Source organism: Astyanax mexicanus, chromosome 17 (assembly GCF_023375975.1).
Source record: "Astyanax mexicanus isolate ESR-SI-001 chromosome 17, AstMex3_surface, whole genome shotgun sequence".
Lineage (NCBI taxonomy): Eukaryota > Metazoa > Chordata > Actinopteri > Characiformes > Acestrorhamphidae > Astyanax > Astyanax mexicanus.
This window is the reverse complement of record NC_064424.1, coordinates 24,489,685-24,509,193: the sequence shown is the minus strand read 5'-3', so window position 1 is coordinate 24,509,193 and position 19,509 is coordinate 24,489,685. Positions and strand designations below refer to the sequence as shown.

Genomic DNA, 19,509 nt, shown 5'->3' with positions numbered 1-19,509 from the left:
TTTCTGGTGTAGATGACTCTTCTGATTCTTTTGTTTTTCTCAATATACACTCACTAAACAAATTACACACTACACAAACCCTGTGTTTGGCCTCACTATGCTTTAAAAAACTGCTTCAAATTCAGACTCTCCACAAAGGAGAGTGAAGAATTATGGGAGGTAAATCCTGCCAAAAATAAAACTGAAATGAAAACACTGAAATGAAAATGCAAATACAGTTCTACACTTTCTTTTTCCAAACATCTGTGAAAATATTATGACAAAATTAAAACACTTAATTTGCATTTTAATTTTTCACCTGAGCATGGGTCATGTGTGACAAAAATAAAGTTGAAATTAAACGTTTTTTTTTTTTTTTGTTTCATTACCATACAGATATTTCACAGTGAAATCTAAAATAAAAAAGGCTAATTGTGAAGAGAAAACTACAAGCTTCACTTTCCCTGCCTACTGTTAATGTGCATGTATTTGCATGCTGGTGAAGTAGAAAAAGAAAAGTTATTCACCAGCAGAGAGCGCTAATCTTCCTTTGCATTTATCTTTTTATTTTTGCCCTTAAAGCGCCATCCACGCCAAACACTGATGAATCACAAACTGTCACTTTTATATTGATTTTTCCATTTTGTATTTTCATTTTAATTCTGTCAGACATGCAGCCCGTTGCAAGGACTAATGAATAAAAACGTTACTATTTCATTTTTATTTCATTTTTTTTTACATTTATTATGAAAAGGCAAGAAAGGCATCAAGAAAAGGCAAGGCCAAGGTGAAGCTTTTATTTTTTATTTTACAATTATTAATTAATTTTGTATTTGACTGTAAAATACCTGCATGGTAATGAAAATGAAATGGCAAAAGCCTTTTTAATTTTAATTTTATTTTTGTCACATATGACCCGTGCTCAAGTGAAAAATTAAATTGCAAATGAAGTGATTTAATTTTGTTTTTAATTTTGTCAATGTTTTTTTACACATTTGGAAAAAAATGCTAAACAGTATTTGCATTTTCATTTTAGTGTTTTAATTTTATAGTTACTGCAAAGGGACCATAGGTCAAAATTCTTTTTTTTTTTTTTTTCTATTTTGCAAAGTTAAACATATTTAAAATATATAGATAGTTCAGTAAATGTAATTTAAAATAGTTAAGAAGTTAATAAAATGAAAAGAAGTTTTGCAAAATAAAACATGTTTTGGTTGAGCTTGTTGATTGGTTTGGCGTAGCACAGTCACAGGAATTGATATATTCCGTGGGCCATGGAAAATTTTGTGGTGGGCTAAGGTGGTCATGAGTTGCAAAAGGTTGGCAACCCCTGATCCAGACCATAAAATACATTAGCATCATTGAAAAACACAGAGCTACGCTAATCAGCCATAACTTTCATTTCATTAATTAACTTCTTATTTTTATACAGCTGAAATGTGTACGAAAGTGTCTGTACAACTGAATGCCTAAAAAAAAACATAAAATAATTTATAAGGATATTTATTTGGAATTTTTTTTCATAAGATTTTCACACTATCTTGAGCTTCAATAAACTCTATTATGTTCCAATATCTAATCAAACACCTGCCCAAAAAAATAAAAAAAAGTGACCCAACCTTCAGCGTAGCCACACCCACACCAGGACTATATTCTCTCTCACATGAAAATAATTTCAGAAACCACAGAAGAGCACAGAAGGTAAAATCTCTTTTTTTAAAATAAAATGATTGTGGGGTAGTATCATACATTTTTATTAATAACTCAAAGTGTCATGATTATTAACTATTAGTTGCTGTACTTAAAGATCATTAGTTTATCAGATTTTGACACTGAGGTAACACTTTACAATAAGGGTACATTTATTAAGAGTACTTACAACATTACCAACTTACCATTAATTCACACTAGTCAAGACATAATGAACCATTACACATTTTTTAATAATGTCTCAATTCATTATTGTTTACAAGCATTAAAATGTTAAAGATTAGTAATGTCTCAACTAGTCTCAATAAATAATTAGGCATGATGAGATGAGACATTTCTGAACCATTTAATAATGCTTATTTTTATTGTTGTATTATTGTTGTATGTACTGTTATATGTGACGTTTATTATGTAGTAGCTCATTTTGCATTCCAACCCAATTATTAACTGATGACCTGTACATCATTAGTAGGTAAACAAAATATTTCTGGGTTCCGTGAAATTATACAAATGTATAATGTTGTACGTATCTTACAGAGTGTTGGACCATTGCCACATCTCTCTGAAGTGATCAACAGGTGCGAGACAGGAGACAGATTGATGTAAGTATACACATATATATACATTTATATATATATACTTTATATATTTGTATATTTATTTATGTATACACACACAGTGGCATTAAAACATATTTGCCCCTTACAGATTTCTTTTGTTTTTGCATTTTTGTGATAACATGAGTTACATTTTTCAGATTATCAAACAAACTTTCATTTAAGACAAATATAACCTGAGTAAATACAAAAAGCACTCTTTAAATGATGATTTATCATCAATTAAACGATGATTTATCATTTGTTAAGGAAATTAAACTATCCAAATCAGTCTAGCCCTTTGTGAAAAAGTGTTTGCCCCCCATAAATTAACCGTGATTAATCACACTTTTTTAGAATAAAAAATACTTAAACAGAACCTGTCTGAAAACATGAAGCAGATAAAAGATAAAAAAAAATAAATAAATAAAAAAAAAATACACACACACACATTATGCGCCAATTTGAAGGTGAACCTTCCCAGCAGTGGCCGACCAACAGAAATTACTCCAAAAGGACATGGACAATTCACCAGGAATTCAGGAAATAATTTAGAAAGTCATCTTAAAGAACTCGCCTTGCCTCAGTTAAGGTCAGAGGTAATGATTTAATGATACGATGATGATCAGGAGAATCTCTCGCTATCTTTAAGAAACTCCTGAAGACAGAGCTCTTCAAAGAGCACTTACTCTCTTAAACACCTCTAACACACTAACTACTTCTATCCTCATTTCCTTCTTCCTCTCCTTCACTCCTCTATCCTATTATTCCCCTTTGTCCTCCTTTTATCCCTATCCAAAGATGTTTTACCTTTAAACTTATTTTACATTGTACTCAACTATTGTAAGTCGCTTTGGACAAAAGCGTCTGCCAAATGTAATGTAATGTAATGTAATACGAAACAGACTGGTCGAACAAGGAACTATTAACAATGCTGACTAATAAGAACACAAAAACCCATCTTACATTTACCAAAAAAACATCTTGATGATTCCCAGAACATTGGGTAAATATTCTTTGCACTGATGTGACAAAAGTTGAACTTTTTTAAAGGTGTGAATCCTGTTACATCTGGCGTAAAACTAGCTAAACATTTTAGAAAAAAAACATCAAACTGAATCATACTAAATGTAAAACACGGTGGTGGTAGTGTGATGATTTGAGGCTGCTTCAGCAAAGCACCTTTTAGTGTTTCTGAATTAAAACAATTCTGTAAAGAAGAGTGGACCAAAATGACTCCACAGAGATGTGAAAAACTCATTGTCAGTTACTGGTAAAGCTTGACTGCAGCTGTTGCCGCCAAGAGTGGCAAAACCAGGTTTTTATATGTAGGGGACAAACACTTTTTCACACAGGGCTAGATTGGTTTGTATATATATTTTTCTTTAATAAATAAAATTATCAATTGAAAAGTCCTTTTTTAATTACACCAGGTTATCTTTGTCTTATATGAAAGTTATAATGGGAAAAAATCAGTATGACAAAAAAGCAAAAACAAAAGAAATCTGTAGGGGGGCAAATACTTTTTCACGCCACTGTGGGATATACAAACACACAGTTGTAATTTAAAAATCTGTTTTTCTGTTATTTCTTCCTTTTTGGGACAGAATGATTTAGTCACAACAGCATACACACAGAATAGAAATAAATAAATGTCAAATTGTCTCTATTTGCCTATTGCCTACATTTTTTTCCTTTGATATAAATAAAATGATTATATATTATGCAAAAAAGAGATGAAGAGGGTTGAAAACATCTATTCAGTTGATAACAATCTTCCTGTAGTAAGCCTGGTCAACTGATAAGTCAAATGGTGTTTGTGATGAAAAGAAAGGTGACCTAGAAATGATCATATATTTATATTGGGACATTTCTGTCTGCATGTGTTTCTTTTTTAAACTCAATTAACTTCTGAAAAACTTATTTTCAGATTTTAAAGATTAGGCCACGCCCAAGAGCTTAGATTGAGTCAACGTTCTGTCCAAGCCCGATCCGGCACGCTCTGTAAACTGTCATTATGAGCCTTAGCTCAATTTAAACTAAACTTATTTTAGCAAGTAGAAGGTAAAACTGACCTTTGTATCTATGAGTTGTTTGAATAAATGAAATGTGTTCAGAGTGGTGTTAATGAACAGTGCAACACGGAAGAAGCTAAGGAGCTAAAGCCTGTTATTTAATAAAACTGTGTATAAAGAGTGGAACTCCAAAGTTTATTATGGATGAGTAGAGGAACTCGTATGCAGGACAGAGCTGCATGGTTATAACATTTTAACTTGTACAACTTGTATTATGATCACTGTGTGATTTGTTACTTTGCTATATTGTGATTGTGATCCCACCATAGCTTTATATAAAATAAAATTTTACATTAACCCTTTGATGCGCAACATGGGTCAGAAGTGACCTGGCTGAGTTTAAATTTTCTGTATATTTGCAGTAAATGAATTTAATCATTCAATATTTAAGATATTCCTCAATTAACTTGTTTTTATAATACATCTTTATTTTATTTTATCCTTTTTAACCTATGAATAAAATCCCTTTTTTATTACTACCCCTCTAATGCGCAACATGGGTACCCTACAGCCTATGTTTTAACACTTTGATTCGCAACATATGCACACCTCCTTTAATGTGCAACATGGGTCAAAAATCACCCACATTTATTTTCTATGGAACTTCATGTATGTCTGAGTGTTTCTATGATATACATTAGCAATTAATTAATTCAGTCCCTAATTCAGTACCTAAGTTATTCTACAATTAACTTGTTTTTAATCATAGTACATCCTTATTTTATTTTTTCCTTTCTTACTTTTTGAATAAAAGCCCTTTTTGTATCACTACCCCTCTAATGCAGACATAGGTCAAAAATTACTGTATACAATATTGAATAGGTTTAGGTTACCTTGAAAGTGAGCACATTACCTGTCAGTAAGTTACAAATAATTATTATTAGCTAGGATTTGTTGATATTCTATTTTAGTTATTTAAATCTGCTGTAGTTAGTTAAATGTTGTAGTAGCTTAGCTAAGTACATTGGTAGGCAATTTAACTGCAGGGTATTTTTGTGGTAAAGATATTCTTGGTGACAAGCTATCTACTATCCAAAAATAAACACCAATGTACTTAGCTAAGTACAGTAGTTATAACTAAATTTTATTTTTAATTATAGTTAGCTTACTACAGTAGATTACTAATAACTCTATATAACTAATAACTCTATACAGAATAGTTAAAAGCTAGCTAGTGTGTGTTTGTGTGTGTGTGTGTGTGTGTGTGTGTGTGTGTGTGTGTGTGTGTGTGTGTGTGTGTGTGTGTGTGAGAGGGAGAGCGAATAAGTGTTAACTGTCATTAAATATTTTTTAAAGTTATGTTAAAACAATTAAAAACAGCACTGAGTTGTGTGACAGGAGCTGTGCAGAGATGTAAAATAGTAAATGTGGGTCGTGTCTGACCCGTGTGTGTAAAACAGTGTGTAGAAATACAAATGCTTCTTCATAAAGTAATAAAGAAGAATAAAAATGAAGATTTTTGCTAAAGAAACCCTCAGCCATACATGAATTAACATAGAAAATAAATGCAGGTCCTTCTTTGATCCATGTGGTAGTGATAAAAGGGCTTTTATTCAAAAAGTAGGTATGGTAAAAATTAAATAAGGATGCATGATGATCAAAAACAAGATAAATGATAAAAACTTTAAATTCTGAAAGTGTATGAAATGTATTGGTAAGATATATCATAGAAACCCTCAGCTATACATGAAGTTACATAGAAAATAAATGCGGGTAATTTTTGAATGTCTGCATTAGAGGGTTAGTGATATAAAAAAGGTCTTTTATTCAAAAAGTAAGAAAGGAAAAAATGAAATAAAGCTGTACTTTAATTGAAAACAAGCTAATTGAGGAATAACTTGAATACTGAATGACTATATTATTTTATTGGTGATAAATATTATAGAAATACTTGGCCATACATTAATGAAAGGGTATAAAGTTGTGTGGTTGCCCTTCACCCTCTCCTGGATTCAGTTATCCCCCGGCCCTGGTCTGATTCTTCTGCCACACCCCAATTTAACCTTGAGGGAGATTGAAAGGATCACACACACAGTTGCTTCCTTTAACAATCTAACTTTATTCAGATTCACACAGTTCTTTATACCAGTTAATACGGGCATCCAGCAAGGGGAGGTCAGTTGAAAGTGTGAAGATTACAGAGTATTTGCTCATCACAATGTACAAGAAATTTGGAACGCTATGTCCTGTAACAGTGGCCGCGGACAAGATTGCCCAATAAGGACAGTACATATGCAAATTACAATCTGAGTTTATTCGGGTACAGGCATAGTCTTTTATCCGTACATCCGTGCCGTCAAAAAGGGGAAGTCCCTTCTTGCTTCTGCAGCAGAGGTGTTAAAATCGTTTGCTTGTTAATATCTGACTTAAGTGTAACACAGAACACATGTTTTTAATACCTTAACAATAATACCATACCATAGAAAATAAATGTGGGTGATTTTTGACCCATGTTGACCCAGCTGTCTAAAGCACTATGACCTGGTTCCAATCCCAGTCATGCAGCTTGCCATTAGCAGCCGGAGTCCGAGAGAGTGCAATTGGCCTTGCTCTCTCTGGGTGGTTAAATGGCGCTCTTTCCCCTCATCACTCCAAAGGGTGATGTCAGGCAGCACATGTCCTCATCCTCCTTGTGTTGGTTGTGGCATCACTAGTGATGGGAAATATATACAGCTGACTAGCAGCTGAACGGGTGGGACAATTAGAAAATTAGAAATAAATCTTTAGAAAAAACAAAGGCTGTATGAATGTCACAGTACGGTCATCACAGACGTTTTTTAGTTTGGGCATCGGCTCGGGTTTGGACAGACAATCTTAACTCTACTATGCCCACAGTCTGTCAGTCAATAAATAACATACTTTTTTTCCACGTGGACGCAGTTTTAATAAGGAAGTCATTTTTTTGTTTGTTTTGCACATATCTTGTTTTGCATACATCTGATTTTGCATAAATGTTTTATATTGAAATGCACTTCCTTATACTTCTGTTCAAGTTTTTGAATGTCATAATATTGAGATTTGTTTACTTCTTTTCTGATCATTTCCACACATTATTTTCACTCAATTTCAGTCACAAATTAGTTTCTACATACTAATAGATTTAATTGGATAAATAGTTAAAACTCATTAATTGTTATACGGTTACTATAATATAAATAAAAAAAATATAAAAATGCTTGGGGAAACTTCTTTCATAAAACATCTGCAACTGGATCTTATTTCTCTTTGAAGTTCAGGAATGCACTGCTTCCTACACTGAGAAAATCTTCACAATCCAGATATGGGTCCAGCACTGGTTTGACTTGTCTTTCAATCAAATATGTTCTTCACGAAGGTGAAGACATTAACCTTTTTCTCAGCTACAAGAGAGGTTAAGCATATTGATGTCTGATTTCTACTTTTGTAGAGCAATTGGCATGGCATCATGAATAAGACTGGTGCCACTCAATAGTTAATATCATTCATGGTCATCCCTGTCCATGATGTGCAGATTTATATATATTTATATATATTGTATATCACCCTTGTCATCACTTTCTAAAAGATGGTTATACCTATGGCACAATCCCACATTAAAATCCACAGTGTTAAAATCACAGTGTGTTTTTTAACTGACTAGGTGTTGCCTTAGAAAAAACAAATCCAGAGTTGTTAAAATTCTTCTCCACACAGTCTATTCAGTATCAGAGACTGTGCCGTCAGTTCCAGCATGCACTGCAGCAGGTTTGTTTGTTGGGTTATGTCTGTTTATGTGTTTCATGTGTTTTGTAGGTAAATGAAATTTTGTTAAGTGTGGAGTTTTTTGGGGCTTTTTTTGGAACATTCCTGTTCCAAATAAAGTTCACTCAGGTTAAAAAAGTAATTTATCCTGTAGTGTAGCTAATATCTTTGTAATCTCTGAATTTTTCACAAATATCAACTCTACCTGCCTTTTAGGTTTAATTAGCTGAAAGGCAACTTCAAATTTTTGTTTTGTAACAAAAACAATGAGTGTTTATTTTAAATTAACACTTCACAAAGTTGTCATATCTGTGGAATAAAACAATATTAATTCACTGTAACTAATAAGTAATAGAAAGAGGTAATATAATATGAAAAAAAACGCTGCACCTCATTAGAGGTGGGCAAAAATAGGAATTTTGCTTTCGACCCGATACCAAGAAAATTCAGGGCCAGTATTGCCGATATCAATACCAATACTGATACTTTTTAATATTTAAGTTTCATAGGTCCAAAGGATCCAAAATACCTAGGGTAGAATTTTGCCAAACATTGTACAGTTGGATTTCAGCCATGGGTGCCTTCAAATTAGCACAAGCTTTGGCTGCAACTGTGTTGTACTAATAAAAGCTTTGGATCTTGTCTTTACTGCTTGGTTTAGTTTTGTAATCTCTGTGATTGTAAGCATTTTCTCTGCTGTCTTGTATTTCAGATTCCCCCTGGGTGTATGAAGCGTAATGATGAACGAGAAATGAATTAGACAAAGCTTGCTTTTTTTAAATGTGTCCTCTGTGAGATTGCATTTTCCTTTACTGTCTCTAAAGTAAATTCCCTGTAGGTGTCTCCCTCTGCTGGCCTTAGTTGGGATTGCACCAGTCATGTGCTTCAGTGGCTAGGCTTCACCACTCGCCTGGGGCCCTGGACGCAGACATTTTTATTTGTTAGATTCTGTTTGATAAAAGAAAGAAATCACTAAAAGTGCACTAATGTCAATGATGAGTGTAAATTGTATGTTTATTGGCTTCCAAATCTAGACTGTTTCCTTATTGATGCTCTAAAAGATCATGTGGAAAATCTGGTGTCAATACTGATCTATTCCGAATCGATTTTTTATATTGTGTCTTTACAGGGCAACTGTACACATTTTGAGCTCAGCAAAGGAAAAGAAAACATCCAATAAAGGGCACTAACTGGAGCTCATCTACAGTTAATACTATTTTTTTTTTTTTTTTTTTGGAGTTCGACAATGTCTAGTCAGAGTTCTGATACAAACAATGCAATCCGGGCATCTGGAGAACCCACTTTGAAAAGAGCAAAGAAAAAGGCTCAAGAGCAGATCGACCATTTGTTTAATGTCTCGCTTAACATAGCAGTAACTGGAGAAACTGGGGTGGGAAAGTCAACGTTCATCAATGCTTATAGACATCTGAATGATGATGATGAAGGTGCTGCTGAAACTGGAGTTACTGAAACCACTGCTAAACCCACCCCTTACGAACATCCCACAATTCCAAATGTGGTGCTTTGGGACCTGCCTGGAGTTGGAACCCCAAATTTTAAAGTAAAAACATATGTTAAGAAAATACAGATAAACAGGTTTGATTTCTTCCTCATCATCGCTTCGGTGAGATTAAAAGAGAATGAGATCATGCTGGCTAAAGAGATCCAAAAAAGGAAAAAAGTTTTACTTCATTAGATCAAAGATAGACAATGATATTGACAGTGAAAGAAAAAGAAGAAAAAGAAAGAAAACGTTCAATATTGAAGAAACTCTCTCGAAAATCAGAAGAGATTGTCAGGAAAACCTAAAGGAGCTGGGAAACCCTCCTGTGTTCCTCATATCCTCCTGGAATCTTTGAGTTTGATTTTGAGGAGCTTGTTTCCACTCTGAACTCGGAGCTTCCAGAGCATAAGCAGTACGCTCTACTGCAGTCTGCACCAATCACATCAGTGGCTATGCTGGAGAAGAAAGTTGCCGTATTTAAGAAGCTCATCTGGGCTGCAGCTATCGTCTCTGGTGGGATTGCAGCAGCACCAGTGCCTGGTCTGTCTTTTGCATGTGATACAGCCATTGTGATATCTTTTTTTCACAAGGTGCTACCACGCATTTGGCCTCGATGACAGATCTCTCAAGAAGCTCTCAGAATGAGTGAACAAGCCAGAACTGAAGGACCGGAAACAAATCTCCACTTTTAAAAGAACTTAGAGAAGCATCACTGCTCAGAATGGGAGCATCTGCAATAGGCAAGAATCTGTGCAAATTGATTCCTTATGCAGGAAGCGTTGCAGCAGCAGCCACCTCTTTCACCATGACGCGGGATCTCCTCGAGAGGGGCTTGAAAGCCTTGGCAGATGAAGCAAGAATGATGCTGAGTGAGGCAGGGTTGGTGTAACGGACAGACCGATAAATGTAGTAAGCATGAACAGTGCAGCACCTCTCAAATAAAAGAAGCAAAGCTCTAGCGCCTCTGCTGGCTGGTTGCAATATAATTTTTATACTTCACTAAACTGTCTTTTAATCAGTTTTGCCCTGTCCTTAAACTGCCAGGATTGTTTTTACATTTTCCCTTCAAAAACATTTTTTGTTGTTTTTTGTGCTGTTATTTTATATGCTATATATAAGGTAGACCAGGTTACAATAAAGAATGAAGTGATTGACAGCCTTGGCTGCAGGACCTGTTTAGTTCCCATTTTCTTCATTAAATGATGTAGCTGTGTTGTAGTGGATTTACATGGACTGCATTTTTACTTTACAAATGATTGTTCTGTGAATGTAATGTTGAGACTTAGATTTCTGATTTATTTTTTAATTATTATGATTGTCAAAGTGCTTTTGTTTTTGATTTGACTGAAATCTTTTATAAAACAGTTTCTATTACTTGTGAAACACAGAACCCTTTAAATGTTTTCCATTTAATTGTTTGTTTCCTAAAATTCAGGAAATCTAGATTATGACCAGTAGGTAAACCATCTTCAAATTTGTTGTTTTTTTTTTTGGTTAGTTAAAATGTGCTTCAGATAACAGATTTTTATATAGAATAAAAAAAGAGCTTAATGCTTACTATGTGTGGTGAACACGGGTTTAGAATTGCTTTTTGTTACTGAAACTACATGTAAAAGCATTATTTCATCTTCATATATTCTGGAAATCAATCAATCTTTCTGTAAACATAATGTTAATATTCCTTTTTGATTTATTTATCTTTATGTATCTTTAATAAAATTGCTCATATTAAATATAGATTAATAACTGATTTATGGTATGGCTATGATCATTCTCATTACAATTTTAACACCTTTGAACCACAACTGCAGTTATTTTATTGTTGTTCCGTTGGCCATGGCATCAGTGTAAACCTTGAACAATTTTTTTCATATTTTTCTTTCTCACTCCCTCTGTCTCTTTTCTGCCCAGTACAATCCCTTACTCACTGCTAAAGAGAGAGTATAGGTCACAAGCCTAAATAAAATTAAATTTAAACCAAGAGAGTTCATCAACAGTGAACATGTTATTCAGCATGTGAACTAATTATTTAGCAATGCAATATAAGTCTATATTCACACAGTAGAAAGTGGCCAAATCCAATTTTATTCTGTTTCATACAATCTTTTTTATGAATGAAGTTACACTTCTTTCTAGACACCAAAGGACACATTACAATCAAATTTTACTCTCAACCATTTACACTCAGCACATATCCACACACACCAAAGTGATTAGAGTAAATCAGATTAAGGAATTTACCTAATTTTCACGTTTTTAGACTGTGGGAGGAACAGAGAAAAAACACAGAAAAACCTACGGACAAACGGAGAGGAACGTAGAAACTCCACTCAGATAGGGATTTGAATCCAAGACCCTACTGCTGGGAGATGAATGTGCAAACCCCTGCCATTCATCTGAAAAGTTTTGTGTTGTTTTCCATTAGGTTCGGCTTCTGGTACCTGGTAAAAATCTGAGATCTCGCTCTAACAAGTACATTTTATTCAGCTGCAAACTTCATTTTTAATCTTTTTATTTTCCTTTGACGATGCAGGTCATACCCAGCATTAGTCTAGTGCTCCTAATAAATAGATCAGTGAGTGTATAGTAAAATACTCAGATCACAGCAGAGTACGGGTGAATCCCATTTCTCCCCTTGGCCCTACCCCTTACCCCTACCCCTTCTTTTCGAGTGTAATCCTTCCCCTTGGAACGGAGTTACAAGGGGAAGGGGTAAAATCCTACCCCTAGGAATTGGGACAACCCTTCAAGCACCCGGTGAAAGGTGAATCTTATTGAAAATAGCTTCCATAATATACTAGAAATTGTATATCACACTGGTTCCCAACACTGGTCCTGGAGCAGGTAATGTGTTACAAAAACAATATAATGTGCAAGAATATGGGTCCTCAGTGACAGAGGAATCACTGGTATATCACAATGACGTTTGTCAATGAACAATAAATACATAAATAAATAGCACTGATTTATGACCAGGCTACTAGCGGTGGTGTGTAGGTGACCCTGCTGGGCTGATGTGATGATAGCAGTGGAGCGCTAAAGTTCAGTAGCCTAGCTGCTGGTTAACTAGTTAACTTTAGGGCATTGTATGTGTACAGAAAGGGGGCAGGAGGTGCAGAAATTAATTAATATTGTCCATTCCTTAATTCCTCTGTGATGGGGAGCTGCAATTTGCTCTGATTATTTTTTATTTGATTTATTTTTTCCGTTCCGCCTTAAATGCGGTAGCGCCTGCCGTCTGTTGCACCATTTAAGGTGGAACGGGAAAGTTAGCTAGCTAGCTAGCTACCGAAACGAACTTTTTATGCTTGTTACGAAGAATTCAGCCATAAAACATCAAAACTACACAATAAACTAAGGTAATACAGTGCTAATCGTAATTTTTAACATGGAAAATACTTTCTTTGATCGCTTGTTCCGCCATCTTGCCAGTCATTCTCATACCCCTCGGTACGAAGTGTGGGTCTGGAAAATCTCCGTTTGAAGGGCTAACTAGCCCTACCCCTTACCCCTACCACTTCATCCTAACAGGAATCGGGACACCCCTACCCCTTGACGTGCACGCGCAAAACAGAGGGGTAGGGGTAAGGGGTAGGGCCAAGGGGAGAAATGGGATTCACCCTACACCAGAACATGACTGTAAATGCTGGTAGAGGGTTTTAACAGTTTTGCACCAGATGGTGGTGCTGTTTATCAACACTACAGGCTAGAGAAGCTTTTAAAAGTAATGTAAGCAGACTGTATGTACCAACACCAAACATTAAGACTTCAAGTTGATTGTGTGCTTTATAGTATATGTTGTTAATTTTGCTAATGATAAAAGATGGTAACAAACCACAAAAGCTGGTGTATTAGATTCTCTGATATCTGATACTCATACAAAACCACACTTTTAATAAAGGCTGAGTTTTATCAGACTCTTATGTTGTAGATATTTCTGCACTGTTTTGAATGTCACTATATTTGTAAAAATGTTAACGGTTCAAGACCCTTATATAAGATTACCAGCGTTATGTTCCTACTTCCTGTCTTATGCACATTTGTTGAAGGTCTAAAGCTAAGAGAGTATTTCTGTATAGACTGTCAGATTTATTGTGTAATTTATGTGGTTAAAGAGAAGAGTTATGTTCTTTACTGTTGTGGTTTCCTAAATTCCAAACTTATTCAGAGCTCAGTAAGTGCAGATCAGTATAAAGTGTTCCCCTTAGCTGAAATAAATACTTATACCTGTAAATACTTAACCTGTAAATACTAATACTTAACTGAAATACTAAACAAATAAACTATGTGTTTGTATGTAATGTTGTACTGCTAATTGTCTCGTCCTAATGTAGTTTTTGTCATTATTATTATTATTATTATTAAATATGTAGATGAAAAACACAGGCAATAGAGTTTACTGTTTAGGAATTCTGTTTATAAGATATAGAAAAAAAAAATCCACCAGTGAACAAAATGATCAAATCTTCATTTATTTAGAGATTTATTTTGAACAAACTGTGTTTTAAACCCATTGATTAAGAGCTTTTAATAATATATAATCAAATATTACATTCAAATAAATGAAATCAAACAAAAAAATGTTAAAAGTTCTCCCTTATGCATTTTAAAGTGTTTATACACAGAATTTTAACTTGCGATATTACAAATTACATATTTCATCAACCAATTATCAGGCTAAACAATATATGATCAATGTTATAAATGATGTTCCTGAAAATATAATTGATTGCATGTGGATAGTTTTAACAATAACAAATAAAATAGGGAATAAGATTATTTACATTTACAGAAAGATCACATGATTTCCAAAAGCCACAAAGTTAACCAGAAGCACATATTTAAAATTAAAAGAAAATTACTTTTTATATTGCCATTATTTTCAGCTTCATCAACAAAAAAGAAGAAAAAAAATCTAAAGAAAATAGCTGTGCAGGTCACTGTGAGGAGCATAGTATAGAACATTCAGCTTGATCCTCTTTGGGTATTCCATCGTTGAGGTGTGGTTATAATCATTATTCTGCTGTAGAAGCTCTTTCTCTTTTAATCTTCAGCTTTTTTACAGACGAGAAGATGTTTGTTTGCTTCCAAAAATTAGCTGGTATCTAATTGAATTCAGTATGACCTGTTAAATTAGAGATACAAATATTTATTATTATTTATATTCATTGTGCATTAATGTAATCTAATCTTAATCATGTTGATTATTTTTGTGATCTTTAACTTATTTTTACTGGTATGTTGTTTCTCTCAGTTTGTTCATTACTCCAGTCCTGCCTCTCTCAGGACTCCTCGTGCTTCATCTGCTAACATTTTTAGTCCATTTTGAAGGATATCACGTGTCATGGTGAAGGAGATTGTTGCTGCTGCAATATTTCCTGCAACAGGTACCAAACTGCACAGAAACTCTCCAACTGCAGACCCTCCCAGTCTGACTGCTGATGATGCTGCAAGTTCCTTCAAAAGTGGGGCCTTCTTCAGATTCTTCAGTTCTGGCTTGTTCACTCGTTCTGAGAGCTTCTCAAGAGATCTGTCATCAAGGCCAAATGCATGGAAACACTTTGTAAAGAAAGTCATCACAGTGACTGTATCACATGCGAAAGACAGGCCAGGCACCGGTACTGCTGCAATCCCACCAGAGACAATAGCTGCAGCCCAGATGAGCTTCTTAAACATGTCCACTTTCTTCTCCAGCATAGCCACTGAAGTGACTGGTGCAGACTGCAGTAGAGCGTACTGCTTATGCTCTGGAAGCTCAGAGTTCAGAGTTGAAACAAGCTTCTCAAAATCAAATGCAGAAAGATTCCAGGAGGATATGAGGAACACAGGAGGATTTCCCAGTTCCTTTAGGTTTTCCTGACAATCCTTTCTGATTCTTGAGAGAGTTTCCTCTTTATTGAAAGTTTTCTTTTGTTCTTCTGCTCGAATATCATTGTCTATCTTTGATCTAATAAAGTGAAACTTCTTTTTCCTTTTTTGGATCTCTTTAGCCAGCATGATCTCATTCTCTTTGAATCTTACCGAAGAGATAATAATGAAGAAATCAAACCTGTCTATCTGCATTTTCTTAACATATGTTTTTGCTTTAAAATTTGGGGTTCCAACTCCAGGCAGGTCCCAAAGCACCACATTTGGCATTGTGGGGTGGTTGTAAGGGGTGGGTTCAGCAGTGGTCTCAGTAACTCCAGTTTCAGCAGCACCTTCATCATCATCTTTCAGACCTCTGTAAGCATTGATGAAAGCTGACTTTCCCACCCCGGTTTCTCCAGTTACAGCAATGTTAAGTGAGATATTAAACAAATGGTCAATTTTTTCTTGAGCCTTTTTCTTTGCTTTTTCGAAAGTCCGTTCTCCAGATGCCTTGGTTGCTTCATCTGCATCAGAACTTTGACTGGTCATTTCCACAATGTAAAGAAGGCCAGATTAAAAATAAATAAATGTGTGTTATAGATTTTGTAGATTTTGTAGCAGCTGCACTTTACTGGACGTTTTCCCTCCCTTTGCTGAACTCAAAATCTGTAGAGATATAAAAATACAAATACAAATGGATTAGGGATAGTATTTACACATATATATTTAGCAAAAAATTATTTGGATATCATATTTGCTTAAGTCTTTAATATATTGTTAAATGTGGATCAAGCTGGCACCCTACACAAATGTAGAATGTGAGGCAATATACATCTATAAGCTTTCAGCAGGTTAAAGGTGGTTGATGTGTCATGTTTTTGTGCTGTTTTGTGTTTCCCATGGTTCTGTTTTTGCTTCTATCTTGTCTCCACTCTACCCCTGCCTATTTAGTGTTCCCACCTGTGTCATTTGTTATCCAGTTCTCTCGTTATGTTCTCCAGGTGTTCCTTGTCTGTCCCTGTGTATATGTTGACTACAGTGTTTCTCAGGTCTTATATTTGAGCCATTATGCTGCATGTTTAAGTGTTCCAGTTAATCTAAGTTTGTTACGTAACCTTTAAATATGTGCAGGTAATTGAATAATAGAAATGAACCAACATAAACACAAAACTGGATAAATAACAGACAGGGAAAGTTGAATAAACAGAATACACTCAGACTGAAAACAGGGCCTACAACCTTGAAAACAAAGGGCTATATGTAAAAGGAAGGGGACAGAAAACGGAAAACAACTGGGGACCGGTAACGAGGGGGCAGAGTCATAAATGAACACAGGTGAAAAAGGCTCAACAGCGGCTGTACTTCCTGAGGAGGCTGAAGAACTGGCACTGGAGCAGGAGTGGAGGGTATCACTCTCACTGGAGAGGAGGGCACATTAGGAGCAGAAAACTATGGGTGCTGCAGCCGGAGCAATGTCAGGCATGTGCCCGAGAGCCAGCGTTACAACTGGAGGTGCTCGCCCGAAAGGCATGGTAAATGGAGCTTGTACTGAAGCTTGGGTAGTAGCTAACTCTGCTGGAGATTGTCCTGGAGCTGGAGTTGCTAGCTTTGCTGGAGTCTGTCCTGAAGATTGTTAAGCAGACACTGCTGGAGGCACGTGCACGAGAGTTGGCACGGTGAGTGGAGCCGTGGGTATTGGAGAGGGCAACCTGGGAGTACGTGCTGGTGCCGGGAAGGAGTCCTCATCGTTAGGTCCGATAAGCGCATGCATGAGGAAGTGCAGAATGTCCCGTGTGCTGAACTCCTCATTAACAATTCCCAATTCCCGCTGAGTGTACTTGTGCTTTTCTAAGCAATCAGACCACCAGGGTTCCATAAAAATCTGATTTTTTCCATTCAAGGTGTCCACACTTTTGATTTTTTAACGCCTTTGCAGGTCACATGCATAAACGTAGAACTGGTTGTTATGTTTCGGACGATATGCTTGCTGAATTTATCCGATTTAAGGTTTTTGGAAAATTAACGTACACCTAATCCATTGTCAAAAATAAATTGTGAAAACTTTAAATTTAAATGTTTCATCCTACAGACCAGCTGCATAAACACACGAACCCCATGTTCTGTTCTCCTCTTCAGTACTGTGTGTGTATGGAACCCTCATCCCTTCAGACACATACCTCACCCCATGACAGTACCCACACCACACGCCCCACAACACACACACACACCCAGGGGCGGATTTTACCACCACGCAAACCACGCAATTGCTTGGGGCCCCCGGGATCAGGGGGCCCCCTGTTGGCCAAAAGGTTGACAAAAAAAAACGGGGAAAAAAATTAAATGCATTATTTATTTATTTTTTGACACCAAAGAGACACCATACATGCAAGTTAAGCTAGGCGAGGTAGACTAAAGTAGCTCCTGCACAACCATAAAACGGTCTTATCCCAGTGGTGTCCAAAAAAGAAAGAATATTGGGGCTGTTTGCCCGGCATCAGCGCTGTGGTGGAACGAGGTGATCCCCAGGGACATTTTCAGTAAAAATATGATTGAAGGTTATTTGCCTAGTGATCTTTTCTGTTATAGTTTACATTTAGAATTGACCCAATCAAGTTGGATACTCTACAGATGATGGGGATACATTTAAAATCATAAAACGTATTTTGCTTTAATTTAATCTCCTTCTTCTATTACCAAACACAATTCTGGTTGTGTTTACATAAACATAATACCATCTCTTGCAGTGTGGCAAAAAGCAAATCAATAATTTTGAGTATATGTATGTATAAATGCTCTCAACTCACCCTCACATTTGATATACAGTAACTGCTCAATCAAATGATTATGTTAACATTGCAGTGAAGAACATTGGTATTTAAATTGTGTGAAACTGACACAAATAAATCCATAATTCCTGCTATTTACTTACTTAGAAGTATTTTGTTTCTCAGTAGCATAGTCGCTGTGAAGTGTGGAGAATAGATTTGCAATATATTGAATATCGCTGAATCGCAGTTTTGAGATATCACCGTTATCATTAATTTACCACAGCTGAAAGGTGCTGGAAAAACTTAAAAATAACCTTGAAAGTGCTTGAAAAGTGCTTGAATTTTACCTTGTAAAAGGTGTATGCATTTTGCTATACAAAAGAATCCATTTGATCAGGGCACCCGGAAAAAACACATTGCTTAGGGCCCCAGAACTTCCAAATCCTCCCCTGCACACACCCCACAACAGAATCCACATCACACACTGCACACACACCCCACACTACCAAAGTTATGAAACAGCTTGCCTTTTCACTAACATCTGTCTTTTTTAGGTCATTTGCAGTCACTTCAGGATTTTTGAACACCTGAGACTTGTTTCACAAAAATAGTTTGTGACCAATATGGAAAATTTAGCAAATAGCATGTTTCACAGAGCAATATAGCTCTCAAATAAGCAGAATTTCTGCAAATACACTTTTCCTCACAAATATGACGTTTGCTTTGATTATGTTTTGCTTTACTTAATTTAATAACATTCCAATTTGATGAATGCCTAGGAGCTTAAAACATCATGTTAAAATAATGTATATGAAATAATGTGTGATGTTTATATTTTATATTATTTATATAAATTACCTTAAAAGAACGTATTTATGTACTTACATCAAACTGACTCCTGCCTGATGGTCAGTTGAAAGACAAGTTGCAGGGGTACGTCACTGTACACATAAATAAACACATCCCCAATTTTAGACACAAACTGGTGGAATATGTGGGAAACCTGTCATGCTGTTATGTTTCTTTGAGTTTATATATTTATTTTTAAGACACCCTGTACATCTTAATAATGCTAAACAAAAAACTCATTTACATATTTAATCTAATAATACATATTATTTTGCGTTTCTTTTAAAAGATAAATAAAAAAGAGTTTTTATAAAAGATTTTACCTTGTATTCACTTCAGTTGTCAGCAGAGTTCTGAAATATTTTGGATGTGGTACTCAAATATAGTCTTGTCTTTGTGTGGGTGTGGCTAAACAGGTTCAGTGAGAAGTGGTAGTGGAACTGGCACGTTAGAGAAGA

At 35.4% G+C, this 19,509-nt stretch overlaps 1 protein-coding gene and 1 pseudogene across 1 annotated transcript; one reads left to right on the top strand and one right to left on the bottom strand.

Moving 5' to 3' along the window:
* Nucleotides 1-9,252: 9,252 nt before the first annotated feature.
* LOC103027324 (interferon-inducible GTPase 5-like) lies at nucleotides 9,253-10,575 on the top strand (annotated as a pseudogene).
* A 3,465-nt stretch (nucleotides 10,576-14,040) lies between these two features.
* On the bottom strand, nucleotides 14,041-19,145 carry LOC111193958 (interferon-inducible GTPase 5-like). The gene is made up of 2 exons (XM_049466729.1): nucleotides 19,088-19,145; nucleotides 14,041-16,100 (listed from the first exon to the last, which is right to left on the bottom strand). The coding sequence occupies exon 2, from the start codon at nucleotides 15,981-15,983 to the stop codon at nucleotides 14,847-14,849; it is 1,137 nt and encodes a 378-aa protein (XP_049322686.1). The 5' UTR covers nucleotides 15,984-16,100; nucleotides 19,088-19,145; the 3' UTR covers nucleotides 14,041-14,846.
* Between the last annotated feature and the right edge of the window lie 364 nt (nucleotides 19,146-19,509).

Bases quoted from the DNA above. Each gene is read 5' to 3' on its own strand.
- LOC111193958 (XM_049466729.1), bottom strand. From the start codon at position 15,983: ATGACCAGTCAAAGTTCTGATGCAGATGAAGCAACCAAGGCATCTGGA.